Source organism: Mytilus californianus, unplaced genomic scaffold, assembly GCF_021869535.1.
Source record: "Mytilus californianus isolate M0D057914Y unplaced genomic scaffold, xbMytCali1.0.p SCAF_6, whole genome shotgun sequence".
NCBI classification, from domain to species: Eukaryota; Metazoa; Mollusca; class Bivalvia; order Mytilida; family Mytilidae; genus Mytilus; species Mytilus californianus.
This window is the reverse complement of record NW_026262712.1, coordinates 10,504,264-10,523,696: the sequence shown is the minus strand read 5'-3', so window position 1 is coordinate 10,523,696 and position 19,433 is coordinate 10,504,264. Positions and strand designations below refer to the sequence as shown.

At 30.9% G+C, this 19,433-nt stretch overlaps 1 protein-coding gene across 3 annotated transcripts in view; it reads left to right on the top strand.

Moving 5' to 3' along the window:
• The window catches only part of LOC127705292 (di-N-acetylchitobiase-like), a 393,977-nt gene that overhangs the window by 11,886 nt on the left and 362,658 nt on the right, over window positions 1–19,433 (top strand). Inside the window, exons 4-10 of one of the 3 annotated variants that reach the window (XR_007983812.1) lie at window positions 1,762–1,939; window positions 3,148–3,245; window positions 5,290–5,460; window positions 6,500–6,590; window positions 8,199–8,327; window positions 9,539–13,179; window positions 13,230–16,798. Coding sequence is in view for 1 of the 3 variants with exons in the window: in XM_052209611.1 (XP_052065571.1) it covers window positions 1,762–1,939; window positions 3,148–3,245; window positions 5,290–5,460; window positions 6,500–6,590; window positions 8,199–8,327; window positions 9,539–9,717 (846 nt within the window). In the remaining 2 variants the exon portion in view is untranslated. Of the gene's footprint in view, window positions 1–1,761; window positions 1,940–3,147; window positions 3,246–5,289; window positions 5,461–6,499; window positions 6,591–8,198; window positions 8,328–9,538; window positions 16,799–19,433 lie in introns of those variants that run through there. The other 2 variants (XR_007983813.1, XM_052209611.1) reach the window with 2 other exon arrangements.

Here is a 19,433-nt window from a genome sequence, read left to right as displayed (position 1 = left end):
TTTTGGAGAAATTGACTTTTCAATAAAAAAAAATAATTACCGCTTCCGCAAATTTTTGGGCTGCATGCCGTTCCAAATTTAGTTTCTCTTTGAATTTTTTTTTTTCACATAGACGTTTTTCTTGTGCATATATTGCTCCAATCGATTCAAACGCACGTGTGATAAATCGAATTGCAAATAAAAGGTAAAAAATCAGGATGCCAACATGTAGTTGTGTGAGCTCATTGCCGTGGAGAGGTAGTTACTGAACACACAGTTATCCAAAATGCATCTCGTTTTATCTATGAAGACCTGTTCTAGGAGACAAATATTAAAAACATCTGTCTTTAGAAGACCACGATTATATCAATGTTCCTTAGAACCATCGTCATCCCCAATCATTGTTTCAACAGACATAGACCTGAATCTGAATAAATATGTTGCAGTGCCAGGATATAGCATCAATGGCAACAGAAGAGAGGGGCTGGAAAATTAGTCCAACGATGTGAGAGCAACCGAATGTTTAAAGCTCTCAATTGTCTTGGCACACACAAGATTGTTTGGTAGTCTATTCCAATAAAACTTTGTTCTTACAAAGAATGACTGTTTATATTGACTCTATATTGTTCAGATTTGCGACATGGAATTTTGAAACACCGGCTGCTGTTATGTACAAATTTATCTACAATGTTTGTTATTTTATAGACCTATCTATCTTGGATGAAATTAATATTAAATTCCCATGAATTTTAGAAAAATCACAGATTTATCTTATTTTGATGAAACCCCATGGCCATATGCCCTTGTTAGTCTATTGGCATGCAAGCAGAACTCTTTTGTAAGGGAAAATTTAACAGTTCCAATGTTCAAGACCAAAGAGGTGGTATTGTGATTGGCATGCTCATAATAATTATGGATGTGTAATTGGTTCAACCACTTCTAGTCAAGCTAAAGAGTTTAAAATGCATTGCAGCTTTTAGGAGCAAAAGGAAAGAGTATTTTGCTGTCAGAATAATGCATGTGAATGTGGTAACAGGTATACATATTTTAAGGGAATATTTTAATACATTCAGATCTACATGCATAACAATATAACTATCTTACTCATGATGTTGTTGAAATATTCACCTCACTCATTATGTTGATCATTAGTAAGTATGAATAAATAGTTCCAAGTGGACATCAAGCAGCCAATAAACAATCATTACCATATATTGATATATATCAAAAAATATTTAATATTTTCCAGGGGCATTTTTTTAGATACATACACATATTTAAATTTATTCAACATATGTCATTTACCTAACTAAAATAATTCCTCTTGTTAAACTGCATCTGCTATGATTCCTTAATATATACACTTGCATGATTTTTATTGCAAATTCACGCAGACAAAGCTTATTTGACGAAAATAATCAAAATTAACTAAACCACAGCGAGACATGAAAGTTGGGTATGGTTCATGCGCCAATTCATCAAATTATATGTATTAGAGCATGTTTCTTCTCCTTTTTCTATGAAGTAACCCAGTTTTACCATGTACATAAATTCTAAATCTCACAATTTAAAAAAAAAATTATACTGCTCGCTTCACTTGTAGATCACCCGCCTCATAAAAACTCATTTTCAAGAAAAAAATACAACCAAAAAATTTCGCTCACTCGCCCCATATTTTTTGGAGCTTTTGTCCGAAGAACTACAAATCAAATTGGTGTGGCCTAATGAGTAACTTTTATTTTGAATAAAAACAAATTTTTCCCTTTTTTTTTTTTTTTACAGTTGTCATGCATATTGCCATGGAAACCACCATGTTTTGGCTCAAATTGTGATTTGACTTCACAATTGATTAAAAATGGAACTTGTGACACCATAATGACAAGTCCAGACAGCTTTATTACAGATTGTGATAAACCCTGCAGGGCAAAAGCTACTATGCCAATCAGTAATGTAGTCATAGGTAAGCTAGCATATAAAAAGCCACTATGCCTATCAGTAACTTAATCATAGGTACCGGTAAGCTAGCATATAAAAAGCCACTATTCCAATCTGTAACCTAATCATGGGTAAGCTAGCATATAAAAACTACTTGCCAATCAGTTACATAATCATAGGTAAGCTAGCATATAAAAAGCCACTATGCCAATTGGTAACCTAATCATGGGTAAGCTAGCATATAAAACCTACTATGCCAATCATAAGCATCATCATGGGAAAGCTAGCATATAAAAAGCCACTATGCCTATTGGTAACGTAATCATGGTTAAGCTAGCATATAAAAAGCTACTATGCCAATCAGTAATGTAATCATGGGTAAGCTAAAATATAAAAAGCTACTATGCCAATCAGTAATGTAATCATAGATAAGCTAGCATATAAAAACTACTATGCCAATCAGTAACATAATCATGGGTAAGCTAAAATATAAAAAGCTACTTTGCCAATCAGTAATGTGATCATAGATAAGCTAGCATTTAAAAAGCTACTATGCCAATCAGTAATGTGATCATAGATGAGCTAGCATTTAAAAAGCTGCTATGCCAATCAGTAACATAATCATAGGTAAGCTAGCATATAAAAACTACTATGCCAATCAGTAATGTAATCATGGGTAAGCTATCATATAAACAGCTACAATAAAATTGAGAATGGAAATGGGGAATATGTCAATGAGACAACAATCTGACCAAAGAGCAGATAACAGCCAAAGGTCACCAATTGGTCTTCAACGCAGCGAGAAAATCCTGCACCGGGAGGTGGTCCTCAACATCAATGTCAATCAACATCATGCTAAGTGCTCTCGAGTGGTCTAAGTAGTTTCTACTGTAATCACTAGCCAGTCAACACTGAGGTCCTCAACATCAATGCCAATCAACATCATGCTAAGTGGTCTGGAGTGGTCTAAGTAGTTTCTACTGTAATCACTAGCCAGTCAACACTGAGGTTGTGAGTTTGAACCCTGCTCATGCAGGTGCACTCGACTCCAATCCTAATTAAATAGGATTGTCAGTTTTCCTATCGAAGGCACAAAATAGCCCAAAAGCAGAGCTTAAAAGTGGCGTTAAAACACCAAAAATCGATCAAAATCAATCAATCTCTTCAACATCCATATTGCTCAAAAGTACCAGTAAATTTGATTATAGATGAATTTTCTATTTATCTTTTCAGGAACAGATGAATATTTGTACCATTCAAAAGTACCTGTCTCCATGTTCTACATGGGTGTGCCTTGGCATGGATATGATTATAAGTGTTCTAAATACTTAGTAAGTATTTTGGATGTGGCTGTTTTATCGAAACATACAGCTCCTGTAGAGAAGCATGTTGAACAAACCGAATCAAATTCAAGAGAAATAGTCAAATTTTTATAATATTTACCCAGAAAATCTGTTTTTTTATTTTAGTGCTGCATATTATCCACAAAAAAATGAAAACCGGTAAACATTATTGTAAATTTTTTATAGAAAGTGTTGCATTTACATTTTTTTGTCCATACTGTACACACATTAGATATAAAAAAAGAAGATGTGGTATGATTGCCAATGATGCAACTCTCCACAAGAGACAAAATGACACAGATGTTAACAACTTTAGGTCACTGTACAACCTTTAACAATGAGCAAAACCTATACTGCTTAGTAAAAAGCTGTAAAATGCCTCAAAATGACAAGTGTAACAATTTAAACAAGAAAACTAACCTCCTTGATTATGTACAAAACTACAAATTAAAAACAATAACAATATACAGCAACAAACAGCAACCACTGAATAACAGGTTCCTGACTTGGGACAAGCACATGCAGAATGTGGCTGGGTTAAACATTTTTGGAGGAGCCATTCTTCCCCCTAACCTGGGACATAAAAGTTGGATTTCAATATTATTTCAAGCAAAGATTTTTTCTTCCTGCGAAAATAAATGAATTCATAGTATCTCTCGTTTATTTGAAAGATAGGATGTTTTGTTCATGATTAGTTAAGAACATAATATTTTTGCATAAGTTATTACTTTAGTATAGACCGGTCAAAGAGACAATTATGGTATACCAATGTCTGTCTGTCTGTCAACACTCTCTACGTAAACTAAAATTTTTCACACCAATGCCCATTAATTCAGTATGTCTGGATTGATTTTCTCACATCTTTACATTATTTTTGCGATTGATTTAAGGAAGCTCCATTTGATTTTTTAAAATTTTCTGGTTTGTCCTTCAAGAGTAACAGGACTTGTCTGATTTCAGTAACATTTTCACATGTTGAACCATAACACGAGTTTGCTTGGATTCATTAACTGGAAACTTAATATAATTGTTGGAATAGGTGATCATAACACAGCATTTGATATAAACAAATTCTGGGTGAGCAATCCAGAGTTATGGGACTTTGACAGTCAAATAAATAAAAGGCATTTTTAAAATTTCATGCAGTAGCCCTATAGCTAGTATGCTTGGAATAAATAAATTACTACAAACTCAACACTGTTGTTGTCATTGGTGAATGTAGTCTCACAATATAACAAAAAACTCATATAATTAATATATATCCTTAAAAATATACATTTCAAGTAACTTTAATACTATATGGTATAATTTTAACTCATTTTAAAAGCTTTTATAGTCGTTTTTAGTTTTTCATAATTAACCTTGTCAATTGGTCTTTAAATAATTGTCTCATTAAAGGTCATATCACTTCTCTAGTTATCCTTTTATAACGTTAAATCTCTAGTTATGTCCCTTTATAACATTAAATGCAAGTGGGGGTATCATCTGTGTCCCATGGACACATTCTCCTTGTAATATTTAAAAAATAAATCAAGACAGATGCTTTACATTTTCATCATGTCTGGGCCTTTTATAGATTCTAAACAGCATGAGTTTTGCTCATTGTTGAAGGCCCTACTGTGACCTATAGTTGCTTACGTCTATGTCATTTGGTTTTTGGTGGATAGTTTTCTTACTACCACATCTTATCTTTATACTAGTCATGTAACTTTACAGAAAGTTTGCAAACCTATTGAGGTTGTGCACCTTCAATTATGAAATGGTTTATAGATTTTTAATTTTTTTTACAATTCATATTTTCCTTAAAAAAAAATTAAATTTTCAGTATATACTATTCTCCTTTGTTTAGGACTTGGCTATTTGTATCTTGGATTCATTTTTATCGTTGTATTTCATACAAAAATAAGGAGATTTAGTATGAAAATGTGAACAACTATATAGCTACAGGTCACGGTCATTTTGATATTATATTAAGTATATTCTAGGGCAGTTCTAGAAGATGTTCATATTAGATTCATTAATATATTTTTAGGGTAATGATGAAGATGTTTGTATGTTACCACAGAAGAATAACTCTGCGACTTGTGATTTTCAATCAAGGAAGAAAATGACCTTTTATGACCTTGATACAATATACCACAATTATTATGAAAAGAATAACATATGGAGTAAACTCTACAATTCTAATTATTTCAATGTTAATGTAAGTATTTACCAGTTATGAATTTCTTATTAGGGTTCTTGATATAGAATTATAAAAAATATTTGGTTTTTATAGATTATCGATGATTTTTAGAGGAGATGGTGTTTTTTAATTTTAGTTCATTTATATGTTTTGGAGTTTAGTGTGACATCCATTTTCATTGAACTAGTACACATTTTTGTTTAGGGGCCAGCTGAAGCCCGGCTCCGGGTGCGGGATTATCTCGCTGTGTTGAAGACCAATTGGTGGCCTTCGACTGCTCTTTGGTCGTGTGTTGTCTCTTTGACACATTCCCCATTTCCATGCTCAATTTTATTACTCAGCTACAATCTCATTGAAGGTTAACCGCCCTGAGATGAGATGTGGCCTAGAAACATCCTTGAGTTTAAAAGACCATTTAATATCTGTTGATGGCTATTTTGCCGATGATGTCGTTGGTGTTTAAATTGACAAGGGGTGCCCTTAGTTTCTAGCGATAATTTTCTTTCTCAAGAGAGTTGCATGATATGAAAAATCTCACACAAAAAAATCAAAGAAAATGCACCAAATATCGATAAGTTAATGTTATTATTCATCAAGGTCAAGAATTTAGCTAGTTTAATATTCAGACCTTGGGAAAATTATGTCAGATCTTACAGTTATTTGATATGAGAATTATAAGATTTGTTTGAAATTTAACTTGAATTATCATTTTTCTAAAATCTTCATTTATATATCATTCAACTTGGTATCTTGGAAAATCACATATCATTGTTTTGTAATGTCGCATTAAATTTGACAGAACAACATGAATGAGATATATATAATCAATATTTAGCAAATTGGTGTTATTTACATAGAGGTATTGTGAACTTTACAGTCAATATGTCCACTTCTGCAGTGCTATGTAATCTTTAGTATATCATATATATTGAGCAGCAAATTACATAAGTTCAGGCATTCATAACTGCACACACATACACACAAACACATCTTGTATCATAATTGTTTTTAGAAATTATTTTGTTGAAAGGAATTTATTTAAAATGTTATGTTTTAGGTTACAAATGGTGGAGCACATCAAATCTGGTATGATTCTGACTTAAGTTTGTATGAAAAATACAAGTTTGCCCTTGACATGAAACTCAGAGGTAAATCTTCTTAAACTGTATTCAAATTCTGCTCAACAGAGCATGAAATGTACAAGTATATACTGTAGTCATAGGGATGTCAAACTTTGTCTGTAACATCTAATACACACATGGAAGTATTTACTTATACTGTACTATGTTCCAAAAAGATGTGATACATAGACTGAAATAGACTATTTTCATATCACCAACTCCGGATTATACAATTTTTCGACAGGTTACCTTTTCTGTGGTAGGGCATCCTGGTACCAAGTCAAGTAAGAGCAAGGTAAAGAAGTAAAACAAAGCTTTCAATCGGTATAATTTTGGGGAGAAATTAACTGCTTTTCATTTCCTTTACATGACAAAATCATCGGAAAACAGTAAACTTTCCCCTCAAATTACACTGATTATATGTTTGATTTTACTTATTTTGGTTGCTCTTACTTGACCGAGTACCAGGATGTCTTACCACAGAAAAGATAACCTGTCCAAAAATTATATAATTTGAAGTCAAAAGTCGGTAACATGAAAATAGTCTATTGGTATTCGGATGGATAATTTGCATTATGGTGGTATATATTGAGGAGGTACTAAAGTGAAATTTTAAAAATCTAGAATTTAAAATTGTAACTATTAGTCAATAGAGCATTAGTTGAGGAACAAAATAATCGAAAAATATTGATAGGTTATGGAGCTCCATTTTGTGATATTTATTTTTTTTTAAATGGCAAGAAAAGGCCGACTCTGACTTTTACCTTGTATTTGCATTGGTATTATTTTGGTCTTAAATCGAAAGAAAAGAAATCTAGAATCTGCTTAAATTTTGGTAAATGACCTTTTATGAGTTATTGAAGTCTTATATGAAAAGAAAAATGGGTGTAATGGGGCAAAATATTTTACCCTGTATCGTAGGAAAAAAACCAACGAGTTCGACCATTTGACAAAAATTCCTAAACCTCACATAAGTTCATCCTTAAGGAGGTACATTTTGACATAAGGGGGGTGGGGAGCAGATTTTAAGGGAGATAATACTTCAAATCAATAATTTATTTGTGATAAGTCAGTTTCATTGATATGTTTTTATCATTAATGCAAAACCAAATTAAAATGATCTATGTTGTGTAGAGGCTTAGATTAGATTTTTGAAAATGGTTGGTACAAAGGAACCTGTAATTTTTTAAAGTTTTCCCGATTAACCTTGTTTTGGGGTATTCAGGGCTGACTATTATTAAAATTTTAAACCTCTTTGACACATTGTTATAACCAAACTATCTTCAACCCTTTATGATGATATGTGGATTTTAGAGTCCGGCTATCCTTTAGGATATCATATTGCGGACTATCTTGCCTATTGTTACAAAGTTGGTTCTGCTTGTCTTTTAGCTTTCATTTTGCTCCGACTGCTGTGTTGCTGTTGGTACGGAGTGTCTGGCCGTTTGGCTAATATGGCAGCTTCTATAGCCTCTTTTGATGTTATTTTGAAGGGCGACGTATGCTGTGGTGTGCGTAGTAGTTCAGGGTTGTCGATATCAAACCCCTCATCGAAATCAATCCTACTATGTTTGCCTCTTTCTGTAGCCGAGGTGTAGTAATAACCCTTTATTATTGTGTTTCCTGATTTTATAGGTGTTGTGATATGGACTGTGGATGACCTTGTGAACTATGACCAAGGTGATGCTCAAGAATGGCATTGGTTAATGCATAATATGATGGTCACTGGTGAACATAAAGAGGGAGCAGATATGTCAATGGCTTGTAAGTAATTGATAGTCATTATAGATAGCAAGACGCCTAACACATGACTATTGATCCCTTTGAAATCCTGAAATACATTAAATTTGACAATCCTGGAAATTGTTACCACTGATCTTAGCTATATGTAGTTTAACGATTAATGGGAAAGAAAATATATCGTAGATTCATGACACAAAAACCTGCACTTAAAAATTTACATTGTCATTTCGGGGCCTTTTATAGCTAACTATGCGGTATGGGCTTTGCTCATAGTTGAAAGCCGTATGGTGACCTATAGTTGTTAATTTCTGTGTCATTTGGTCTCTTGTGGAGAGTTGTCTTATTGGCAATCATACCACATCTTCTTTTTATACTTGATAGACTTTTATTGCTGTTCTTCATATTAAATACACACCTTGTCAGTTCATTGAAGAAAACGGGTTCAGGTTAATTAAAACAAACTGTGAGGACTTTTATCATTAGCACTGATTGATGTCAAAGTGTTGTAGATCCATCAATTTTAAATTTTTCATCAAAATAAAATCCTGTGATGAAAATTTGATTTTCTATATTTATGTTAGCTACTTGGAATTTTTACTTGTCACAATCTTCATAGCATTGACTGAAAACTGGAAATTCAGAATTCTGTTGGAGGTTGTTGAACAATGAAAAAACATGTGAGATTAAATATTGCGATTTCAAGGAAATGCTGAATACAAATAATGCTATCAAAATTTATTATGCATGTTTTATTAATTGTGAAACCTAGCCCGTTGCAATTTTTGCAATAATAATACAAAGCAAAAATTTCTGAATTTACAATATTAGTTTTGTAATCCATACTTTTATTATTAGATAGATTGTCCCTTTAAACAAAACTTTAAAAAGCCATCTTGCTTTCCAGCAGAAGATAAATTGTTAAAGTGTTACTATTACTGTAGTTGACAACATTTAAATAGATGCGTTGAATAAGTCATCATAGATTATAAATGGATATTTAACTATATAAATCTTTGATTTAGAAAATAGTGTAGAATGCCATTAAGTGTGTGCTATTTTTCATGATAATTGCATTAAAAAAACATCTACAATATTTGTAGATCCATAAACTGTTGTAAGCAAAATACATCACCTCTTGTGATTTTTACCTATTCTGCAATCAAGCATTCATTGATGCACCTTTTCCTTAGGTCAAGTTTGAATTAAAACTAATTGCCAAATTTATTTTTTAGTGAAAGCCATGGCCATTGGCGTCGGATGCTTTATTGGAGGAACAATAATTGGAGCCATAATAACAACAATAATAGCCAAGAAACAGATGAAGTTGATGAACAGAAGATATCAGCCTCCATTCCAAAAAGACGAGGATGATGAAACTGCAAACTTTCATGAAGACGATAGATATTTGTGATAATAAAATTTTAATCAATGTCAATTGAAACAAAATCAACCAATTATTTCTTAAGTTCTCCCTTGTCTGTTCAAGAATTGACTTCATTTTTCTTTTTATTTGCTTTAGAAAATCAACAATGTTTGAAATTGTCTTGTGGGTTTAAGATGCACTTTTGACAATGTATTTTTTGTCAAGATCAGTCCTCGTATACAAATATTTTCACTAAGTCTGAGATGTAAATGTTGTTATGTGTATTCGCCAAATCATATGTTGATATAATTTCAATTTTGTGATATTTTTTACTGTAAAATCTTTATGGACAATTTTTGAAGTGTTTTATAGATTTTTTTACAAGAAATGAAGGTTGTGAACAGATTTTTTATCAGACAATATGTTTATTTTAAGATATTTTGTTTGGTTGTGATTTAATGCCATGATGAAATATGTTTAAATTGAACTCTTTGTTAACAGGAAACATTTCTTAGTAGAATCTTATCTAAACTGGATATCTGTCTAATTTGAAACCTCCATGACTGGAAATCTGTCAGGAAAATTGATAAAAGTTCTTTTAACAGCAATTGAATCTGTAAACTAACCTGTCTATTCAATAAAAATATCTAGTCCTGAAGACCCTGGTTTAAAAAATGTATAATTCTGATCATTTTGTAATTTTAGCACAAAGACCATGATATTAGATTGCTTATTAAGAGCTTTTTTAACTGGATATAAATCTGATTTCATTTTTTTTTAGCATAATGATTTTGAGATTTAATTGCTTATTGAGAGCTTGAAGTTACAAGTTTAGCCATACATTATTCATCTTTTTTTAGAATTGGGAAGATTATAAATATGCTTAAGGAATCATCATAATACAAAATTTCTTTATACATTTAAATGCCAATTTCAAGATTTGATGAATATAATAAACTAAACTATTCCAATAGAATCCATATACAGTGGTAATACAAAATATCTATCAATGTTGAAGATGAATTTACCTTGAATATAATGCTTTGTTGTGTATTTAAACATAATGTTATAAGAAATATTTGTACTAAGATGATATTTTCCCTTTTATATACATGTATATGATAAAATTCTGGTTAGTAAACTATCTTTTAAATTTTTAATGTTCAGATGTTGTTTGCTATATTCATTTTGTTATACAGTGAAATATTTAATATTTTGTAAAGAAAACTTAACGTTATGAAAAAATGTTCAGGTTCCTGTTCGATCATGTTGATAACAGAGTTATAAAATGAAGCCACAATAATAATTCTGAAAATTTAAAAATTATTAATGTATAGAGCCATAATCCATATTCACAGTTTTACACATTATTATCATGATTATTACACTAAGTTTGGTATGTACATTATATATTTGTATAGGGATGGGCACGGATGATGTAGAGGCATATTAAATTAAGACTAAAGATGGTGTTTGTTTTTTTAAATACCAATTGAAGAAATGTACAAAAATAGTATAAGGCCAGTTACTTGCATATGATGATTACTATAGCTTACTATGATATATTTCTACATATATACATATATATATATTTTGGAAATTTTTGTATGTTTATTGTAAATTATGCCATTTAGATTGAGGAGATGTTAAAAAATGTGTACTTATGAAATTTTACATGATTTATAATGTTTAAAACTCTGAAATTTTTCCTTTTAATTTAGATTTATCTCAAATTATGTCCTTTAATGGCTGTTCCATTTAAATGGATGTATTAGGGTAGGAAAGGAAGTTTTATAATTAGGGTCATGGGTCATTTATGATTTTAGTCCATTTGATGTATGCAAAATTATACAAAGAATGTATGTTGGTTGTGGGGTGATGTGTCAGTCAATTCCTTCCCTCCAAATAGATATAAGAAGATGTGATATGAGTGCCAATGAGACAACTCTCCAACCAAGTCAAAATTTATAAAAGTAAACCATTATAGGTCAAAGTACGGTCTTCAACACGGAGCCTTGGCTCACACCTAACAGTAAGCTATAAAGGGCCCCAAAAATTACTAGTGTAAAACCATTCAAACGGGGAAACCAACGGTCTAAGCCTATTTTAATTGAATAGACCTTACAGACAAATTTATAATATTTTTTTAAGTATTTTTTATCAAAATAAAGGTGAAAGTGTATTTTATTTGTTCATCTGTGTCTTAATTTTGTATATCTGTTTCAATAATGTGGATATTGACACTTATAGACCAACACCATTTTTTTAGGTTCTTAGGAAATCACACATTTGATTTCCAATGTTCTAGTTCTTAATTTTAAAATTTCAGTTTGATAGTGTTAAAACTTAAGAAATAGTCTTGAGCAGATAGAAAAGTTCACTGTACAAAATGTCTTCAATCCATCTAGTGTTAAATTTTTAAAGAACTTGTTTGTTCACAAAAGTGTAATCCACAAATATCCTATCTGTGTGTAGTGTTTGAATTGTAGTTTTACATTTTTATATCTGCTTTACATTGTTTGTTAATAATCTGTAAATATTGTTGTTTAATTTGTATGAATCATTTTTACTTCAAGCATAACTCTTTTAAGACATTGCAGATGGACTTTTATGTTGATTTTGTTTTTTAAATTCCATTTACCTGGTAATTCTGAATAAAAGGGTAAGACAGAAATTGAACAAAAATCCCATGGAGATGGGTGGTAGGAGGGGGGTGTCAGACCAAATTCCTGAAGAAATAAAACATTCTTTCCCAGATCCCGAAAAAGTAATCATAAATTCCCGAGTCTGGATAAGTGTAAATTCCGAATTCCCGCAAAAATAAAGGCCCAATCCTGAATTCCCACAATAATGAAGGCCAAATCCTGACGTCCCGAAAAAGGTCCTTCCGCCCCTCCATAGAATATAAAATTATATTTTGTTTTGTTCTGTCTGAATATTTCAAATAAAATGCCTTTTAATAAAGAAGAAAATCTTACTTCTGTTATAACATTTCTGTAGAAGATTTATAGGGATATAAGTGTACCAAAATTTTATTTCTTACCTCAAATTACAAATATTCATGAAATTTGTCCATTCTATATTTTTTATATATTATGGTTTTTTTTCTTAGATAAATCATTATTTGTAAATTAAGTGGTTATTTAAGTACCGTATCTATTTTAGTACCTACTTTCTCAAGAAAGCATTTTTTTTTATATAAGAGTTGAGTCTTTTTATAAGATGTTTGTTTCTAAATGAAGTGGAGGTTGAGACAGAGCCTACTGTACTAAATATTCCCCATCATCTGAGCTAACACATATTGTTTATCTTGATTCCACTTGCTAAAAGGAGAGCGGGCCTGTTGTATGTGCATATAATCATAAATAGGTTTATGATAGAATATGTTTCAGTAAAAAATGTTTTACTTTACATAAGTATTAAAATCAGAGCATATAGTTCAAAAATAATTTTATTGCACGAGGAAATGTAAAAAAAGTTGAACAATTTACTCAAGGGTTATTTTTTAACGTTTGTAGTTTCACTTCCTAAGAACATCCTCGCACCAGAGTCACATGAAGGGTGAGAACAAAAATCTTAAATACTATAATGATTACAACTTCATTTTCTTGGCATGTAAAAGTTTTTCTATTTACTCACCCATCTACCACAAAATAAAATATTCATTTAGGGGGGTAAATGGTATTATGTATATAGACAGTACATGTTTTTAGATTTTGTTTGTTTGTTGGTTCATTCATTGTGTATGCTTGGCCATGCAGTGCTTTAGTATTGATTATTTGGACAAAGGGAAGTATTCATTCAATACAATATAGATCTTCAAATTTGTAAAAATTATTTATTTTGTTGTTGCAATTTTTGCCTTTGTACTAAATCTAAATAATTTTATATTTTCTATTTTAATTTGTACAATCATTCTTAATTTGTGATTTTAAACATTCCATGCTTTTATGTAATTCCAGTCTAAATTGGATTAACCCATTTTTAGAATCATTAAAAAGCTTAAATAAATTACAAATTCTATTATTTTTGATCTCACAATTGATAGGGCAAAGAAGTTATGTCAGATAATTGAACACATTTATCTCACATTATTTTTTTTTTTCATTTTTAAGAGTGATCTCTCATTTTAGGGCCTTTTTTTAAAAGGTCAAATGGGGATACATAAGGTGGTCCACAAAAATTGATTTTTTTGACATGTTAAAATTAAACAAGATATATCCAAATAACTCAAAAAATTTTAATGTTGATATTTCATGCAGACGACACATTATTGATCCCAAATATGCATAACTGTTTGACATAATCATGTGACTTGTTGTTTAGAATGAGATTGAACCTGGAAAAGACGTACTTACCCAAAACTTCAATATTTACAATTATCCATTAATATTCATTTGTAAAGACATGGTTGTGATGTGAAATGATTTTTATACCCTTTTTGTATGGTTTATACCAAGATCACCAGGATGTGAAACATTAAGTTTATTTTTGTTTGTGATTTTATCTTTTTTTATATAAATGTGTGAGTAATTTTATGTGTTTCATATTTATAAAACAGACACATATGATTGTACCTGGCTAAATGCAAATTTCTATTATTAAACCATTGTGTATGTATATAACTTCAGAATGTTTATGTAATTATATGTATTTACTTACATGAAACAGACACAAGTGATTTGTGCCTTGCTTACTGTAATGCAGATTCTATTAGCAAAACTATTGTCTTTGTATATAACTTTAGAATGCCAAATTTAGTTTTTTTTTTTTTTTTAAGTGTTGTCATGGTCTTGTGAACTTTTTTGTTTCATATTGATGGAAAGCAATTCTTTGTTAAAGTTATACATCAGTTCTCATGTTAAGCACTTTATATCTGACTTGATTAGTGTATCATTTCTTGGGTATTAGCATAATCAGTGTAAATTAAGGAAGTTCGCTTGTCATGTTTTGGAATTTTTGTCAGTTTTTTGGAATCCTCTGGTTTTATCTATTTGAATGCCTTAAAAAAAAATTTGCCCATTGACCCCCCATTTTTTTTTTTTTAAATCTTTAACATGCATAATTTTAAGCCATCTGTAAAAGTCCTATAAAATCTTAATTATTTTTTAATAGTTTTTGAGAACTTTAACTTGTCAATGATAAAGCTATGAAAAATCAAGAGAGAATATTTTCCTGCCAAAATTTCAATGGCTCATATCTTGAAAACAAGCAAGCACACAGACCCTTCATTTTTTTCTGCTTTTTTACATCCTTTATTTATATACTATCAATTTATGACAGTCTTTAAAAAAGCTTGTTATTTTGAAACAGAGTAGCAAACATCCTTAAGCACTTTATATCTGACTTGATTAGTGTATCATTTCTTGGGTATTAGCATAGTCAGTGTAAATAAACAGTTTTGATGTGATATGGAGTTTTTGTGTTTTTGTTTATTCATAGAAATAAGGAGTATCATGTTCTCATTTAAATTAGTCAATATTAAATGTACCAGTAATTCCTATCTGAAGTAGATAAAGACATTTTGAGAATTATTACAAAGCTAAAATAAGTTAAAAAAAACTTTTGATTTCAGAGTTGTTAGGGTAAAGAAAATAGTGATAATGATATTATAAATTCAACACACTTTTTTAGCATTGTTTTTTTCTTCATTTTTAAGACATCACTCTTTCTGAAAAAGATCATTTGTATATTTGCGCTGTTTTGCATCAATAATTTTTAAGGTAATAAATTATTTTGAAACTTTCTTATGATAAACCAGTTATAAAGAAGCAGGTATGATTAGGCCAATCTCTTTCCCTAAAACTTAGAACACATAAATTTAGGGTAAATGCGGGCAAAAGGTTAAGCTTTATAAAATTTGAATTGTTGAAAAATCAGTCAAACCTGGGAGTACGTTTTTATTAATTAGAAAAACTAATTAGAGAATATGGATACTTTATTAATAATTTTTGTGATTTTACTTTTTATTATGACCTAAGAATTTTCTTTGTTCCAAATTTTCCTAGAAATCTGATTTCTGGGAGCTTTGTCTTCTAGAAATTAACTGCAGACCAAAGAAATATTATATTAAAAAATGTAAAATCCAAAATCAAAATTTTAGTATATCAATAGCTGCTTTTATAGTATATATGTATAGATCATTCTAGGAAAAACTTATTGTTCTAGTCAACACAGGATCAGCCTCTAAAAATGTGTCCTAGTGTTTGTAGTAATTCCTCCAAGGAATTTTTATTTTGTAATACAGTATACCTTATCGCTATTTGTCTGCCATTACTGGACATCGCAAAGGTTCCTGTAAAATTTTGACATCACAATAGGAAATATCTTACTCCACAATGGAAAATAGATGTATGACGTCAAAAGTTCAACTGGCGCAGTTTCACGGGTCAAGCGGAACAGATCTCCAAATAGAGATAAGGTGTATCAGAGACATATTTACATGTCTCTGTTGTAATTTGATAAAATTTTGTTCAGATAATCCAGTGAAGGAATTTATTGATTTTATTGTTTACATATATATATATATATATATATATATATATATATTAAACAACGACACCAACAGCTAAAAAATATGGAAAATGTCAGCATTTTTTTATAATGACATCTATCGATTTATTATTGGATTAAATCAAGAAACAGAGAAAATAAGTTGGAAAAAACCATTCAGTAAATAAATATTAGCCTACTAATTTAATATGATGTAACACCTCTTCGGATTGGCTGACAGTGTGTTGTATATCAGCTCATAGACATAATTTTGTCATGTGATCATGAGGTCATCAACATTTTTCACGATTTATTCAGGCTTGAAATGGAATTTAGAATTAAATTATAAAGAATGACTAATATTTTTTCTGTTTATTCGAAAGAACAAAAAAAATCTAGTGCACACTTAAAAATAACCTGCTATGCTTGTTATTCAGTGTGCACCAAATTTTTGATGTTATTTCTTCATAGACAGAAAAATATTACAGTGATTTCCACGACTACATGCTGATACAGCTTGACACAGAATATTAAATTTTGTGCATTTTGTACCTTGTTGCTTATTTATTGCAATTCTTTTATGTTATATCATTTGCTTTTTATGAACTGTTTTAATAAACTGATCATTTATACTGTTTTCTATAATTTTACTTGCCATGAAAACAAGACTAATGGATTGGGATTGGGAGATGTTTTTACCCCTCGATTTTGAGGAGTTTGTGTTACTAAGTAATTCATTTTTTTATACGACCGCATATTGGTCGTACATTGGTATCACGTTGTCGTCGTCTGCGTCATCGTCGTCAGCGTTGTCTGAAGACAGATGATTTCCGGATAATAACTTTAGTATAAGTAAATAGAAATCAATAAAATTTTAACACAAGGTTTATAACCACTAAAGGAAGATTGGGATTTTGGGGGTTATGGTCCCAATAGTTTAGGAATTAGGGGCCAAAAAGGGGCCCAAATAAGCATTTTTGTAGTTTCCAGACAATAACTTGTGTTAAAATTTATGAATCTCTCTGAAATTATACCACAAGTTTCCATTCTACAAAGGGATGGTTAGGATTGACTTTGGGGGGGGGGGGGGGGGGGGGGGGGTTATGGCTCAAACCATTTAGGAATTAGGGGCAAAAAAAGGGGAAAAACAAGGGTTTTTGTCGAGCCTGTGACTTTTGTCGCAGAAAACTCGACATAGGGATAGTGATCCGGCAGCGGCGTTAGCTAACTTCTTAAAAGCTTTATGTTTTAGAAGGTGGAAGATCTGGATGCTTCATACTTTGTATATGGATGCCTCATGTTACGAAGTTTCCGTCAGTCACATGTCCAATGTCCTTGACCTTATTTTCATGGTTCAGTGACTACTTGAAAAAAAAGTTAAGATTTTTTGTAATGTTAAATTCTCTCTTATTATAAGTAATAGGATAACTATATTTGGTATGTGCGTACCTTGCAAGGTCCTCATGCCCGTCAGACAGTTTCCACTTGACCTCAACCTCATTTCATGGGTCAGTGAACAAGGTTAAGTTTTGGTGGTCAAGTCCATATCTCAGATACTATAAGCAATAGGTCTAGTATATTTGGTGTATGGAAGGACTGTAAAGTGTACATGTCCAACTGGCAGGTGTCATCTGACCTTGACCTCATTTTCATGGTTCAGTGGTTATAGTTAAGTTTTTGTGTTTTGGTCCGTTTTTCTTATACTGTATGCAATAGGTCTACTATATTTTGTGTATGGAATGATTGTAAGGTGTACATGTCTAGCTGGCAGGTGTCATCTGACCTTGACCTCATTTTCATGGTTCAGTGGTCAAAGTTAAGTTTTTGAGTTTTGGTCTTTTTTTCTAATACTATATGCAATAGTTCAACTATATTTGGTGTATGGAAATATTTTATGATCTATATGTCAGTCACGCAGGTTTTATTTGACCTTGACCTCATTTTCAAGGTTGATTTCTCAGTGTTAAGTTTTTGTGTTTTGGTCTGTTTTTCTTAAAATATAAGCAATAGGTCAACTATATTTGTTGTATGGAAAAATTGTTAGCTGTACATGCCTGCCTAGCATGGTTCATCTAACCTTGACCTCATTTTCATGGTTCATTGGTCAATGTTTAGTTTACTTGGTTAATGTTAAGTTTATGTGACAGTTGTAATAAAGCTTTATATTTAGGACTATCAACATAATATCAATGATTAGTAAAGAAGGCGAGACATTTCAGAGTGTGCACTCTTATTCTGGTTATAGGACAATTGAGACAATTTAAAAGCAGTGTAAGGGAGGTAACCCAAATATAATATGTTTGATTACCTTTTACATTGCTTTTAAATTATGTATAAAGAAATTTTGTAATTTTGAGGTTAAGAAGTTACTATTAAATTTATGATGATTAAGGAATATTGATTTTAGCCATGGTTTTGTATGTCATTTTCTATTTTTAGACTTATTTAAATAGGTAATTATGGATGGAAATTTGAATTGAGATTATGACCAAACTTGAAGGAAAGAATTTTTTGTTTGGAAAAAGGAAAGGGTGGGGGAGGTAAAAAAAAAAGGGGGGGCGTAACAAAGAAATTGTGGGAGGGGAATAAAAATATTTTGTAAAAAAAAAAGGGGGTAAAATTTATTTTTTTAATTTTTTGGTTTGGGTTGTTTGGAACAAGGGTGGGGGATAAAAATATTTTGTAAAAAAAAGGGGGTAGTAATCTTTTGTTTTTAATTTTTTTTTGGTGGGGTTGTTTGGAAAAAGGGTGGGGTGAAAATAAGGGGGGTATGATTTTTTTTTTTTAAGTGGGGGGGGGGGGAGTGTCAATTTGCAACAGCAAAACATTGAGCATAAATTCAAATCCTATAACCAATTCTAAATTCTCAATGGTTTTGTTATAAATAAATGTTGTATTCTTTTGAGGTGATTAGCTGTCAATTTTTTTTTAGAACTTGTGTTAAATGCTGATAAAGGAATTTATTTTTAGATATTACTATTAAATTTTGCTGATCAAGGTTTTCTATTTTTAGCCATGACTATGATGTCATTTTCTATTAAATACTTTTATGATGTACTTAAATGGATTTGGTTTGATGAAGGAATTTAATTTTAGATATTACTATTAAATTTTGCTGAACAAGGTTTTTTAATTTTAGCCATGACTATGATGCCATTTTCTATTTAATACTTTTATTATGTATTTAAATGGGTTTAGTTTTTTGTTTGGCATTAGAGTTACCTCCCTTACAATGGTTTTGTTATAATTTTTTAAAACATGCAGGAATTAAG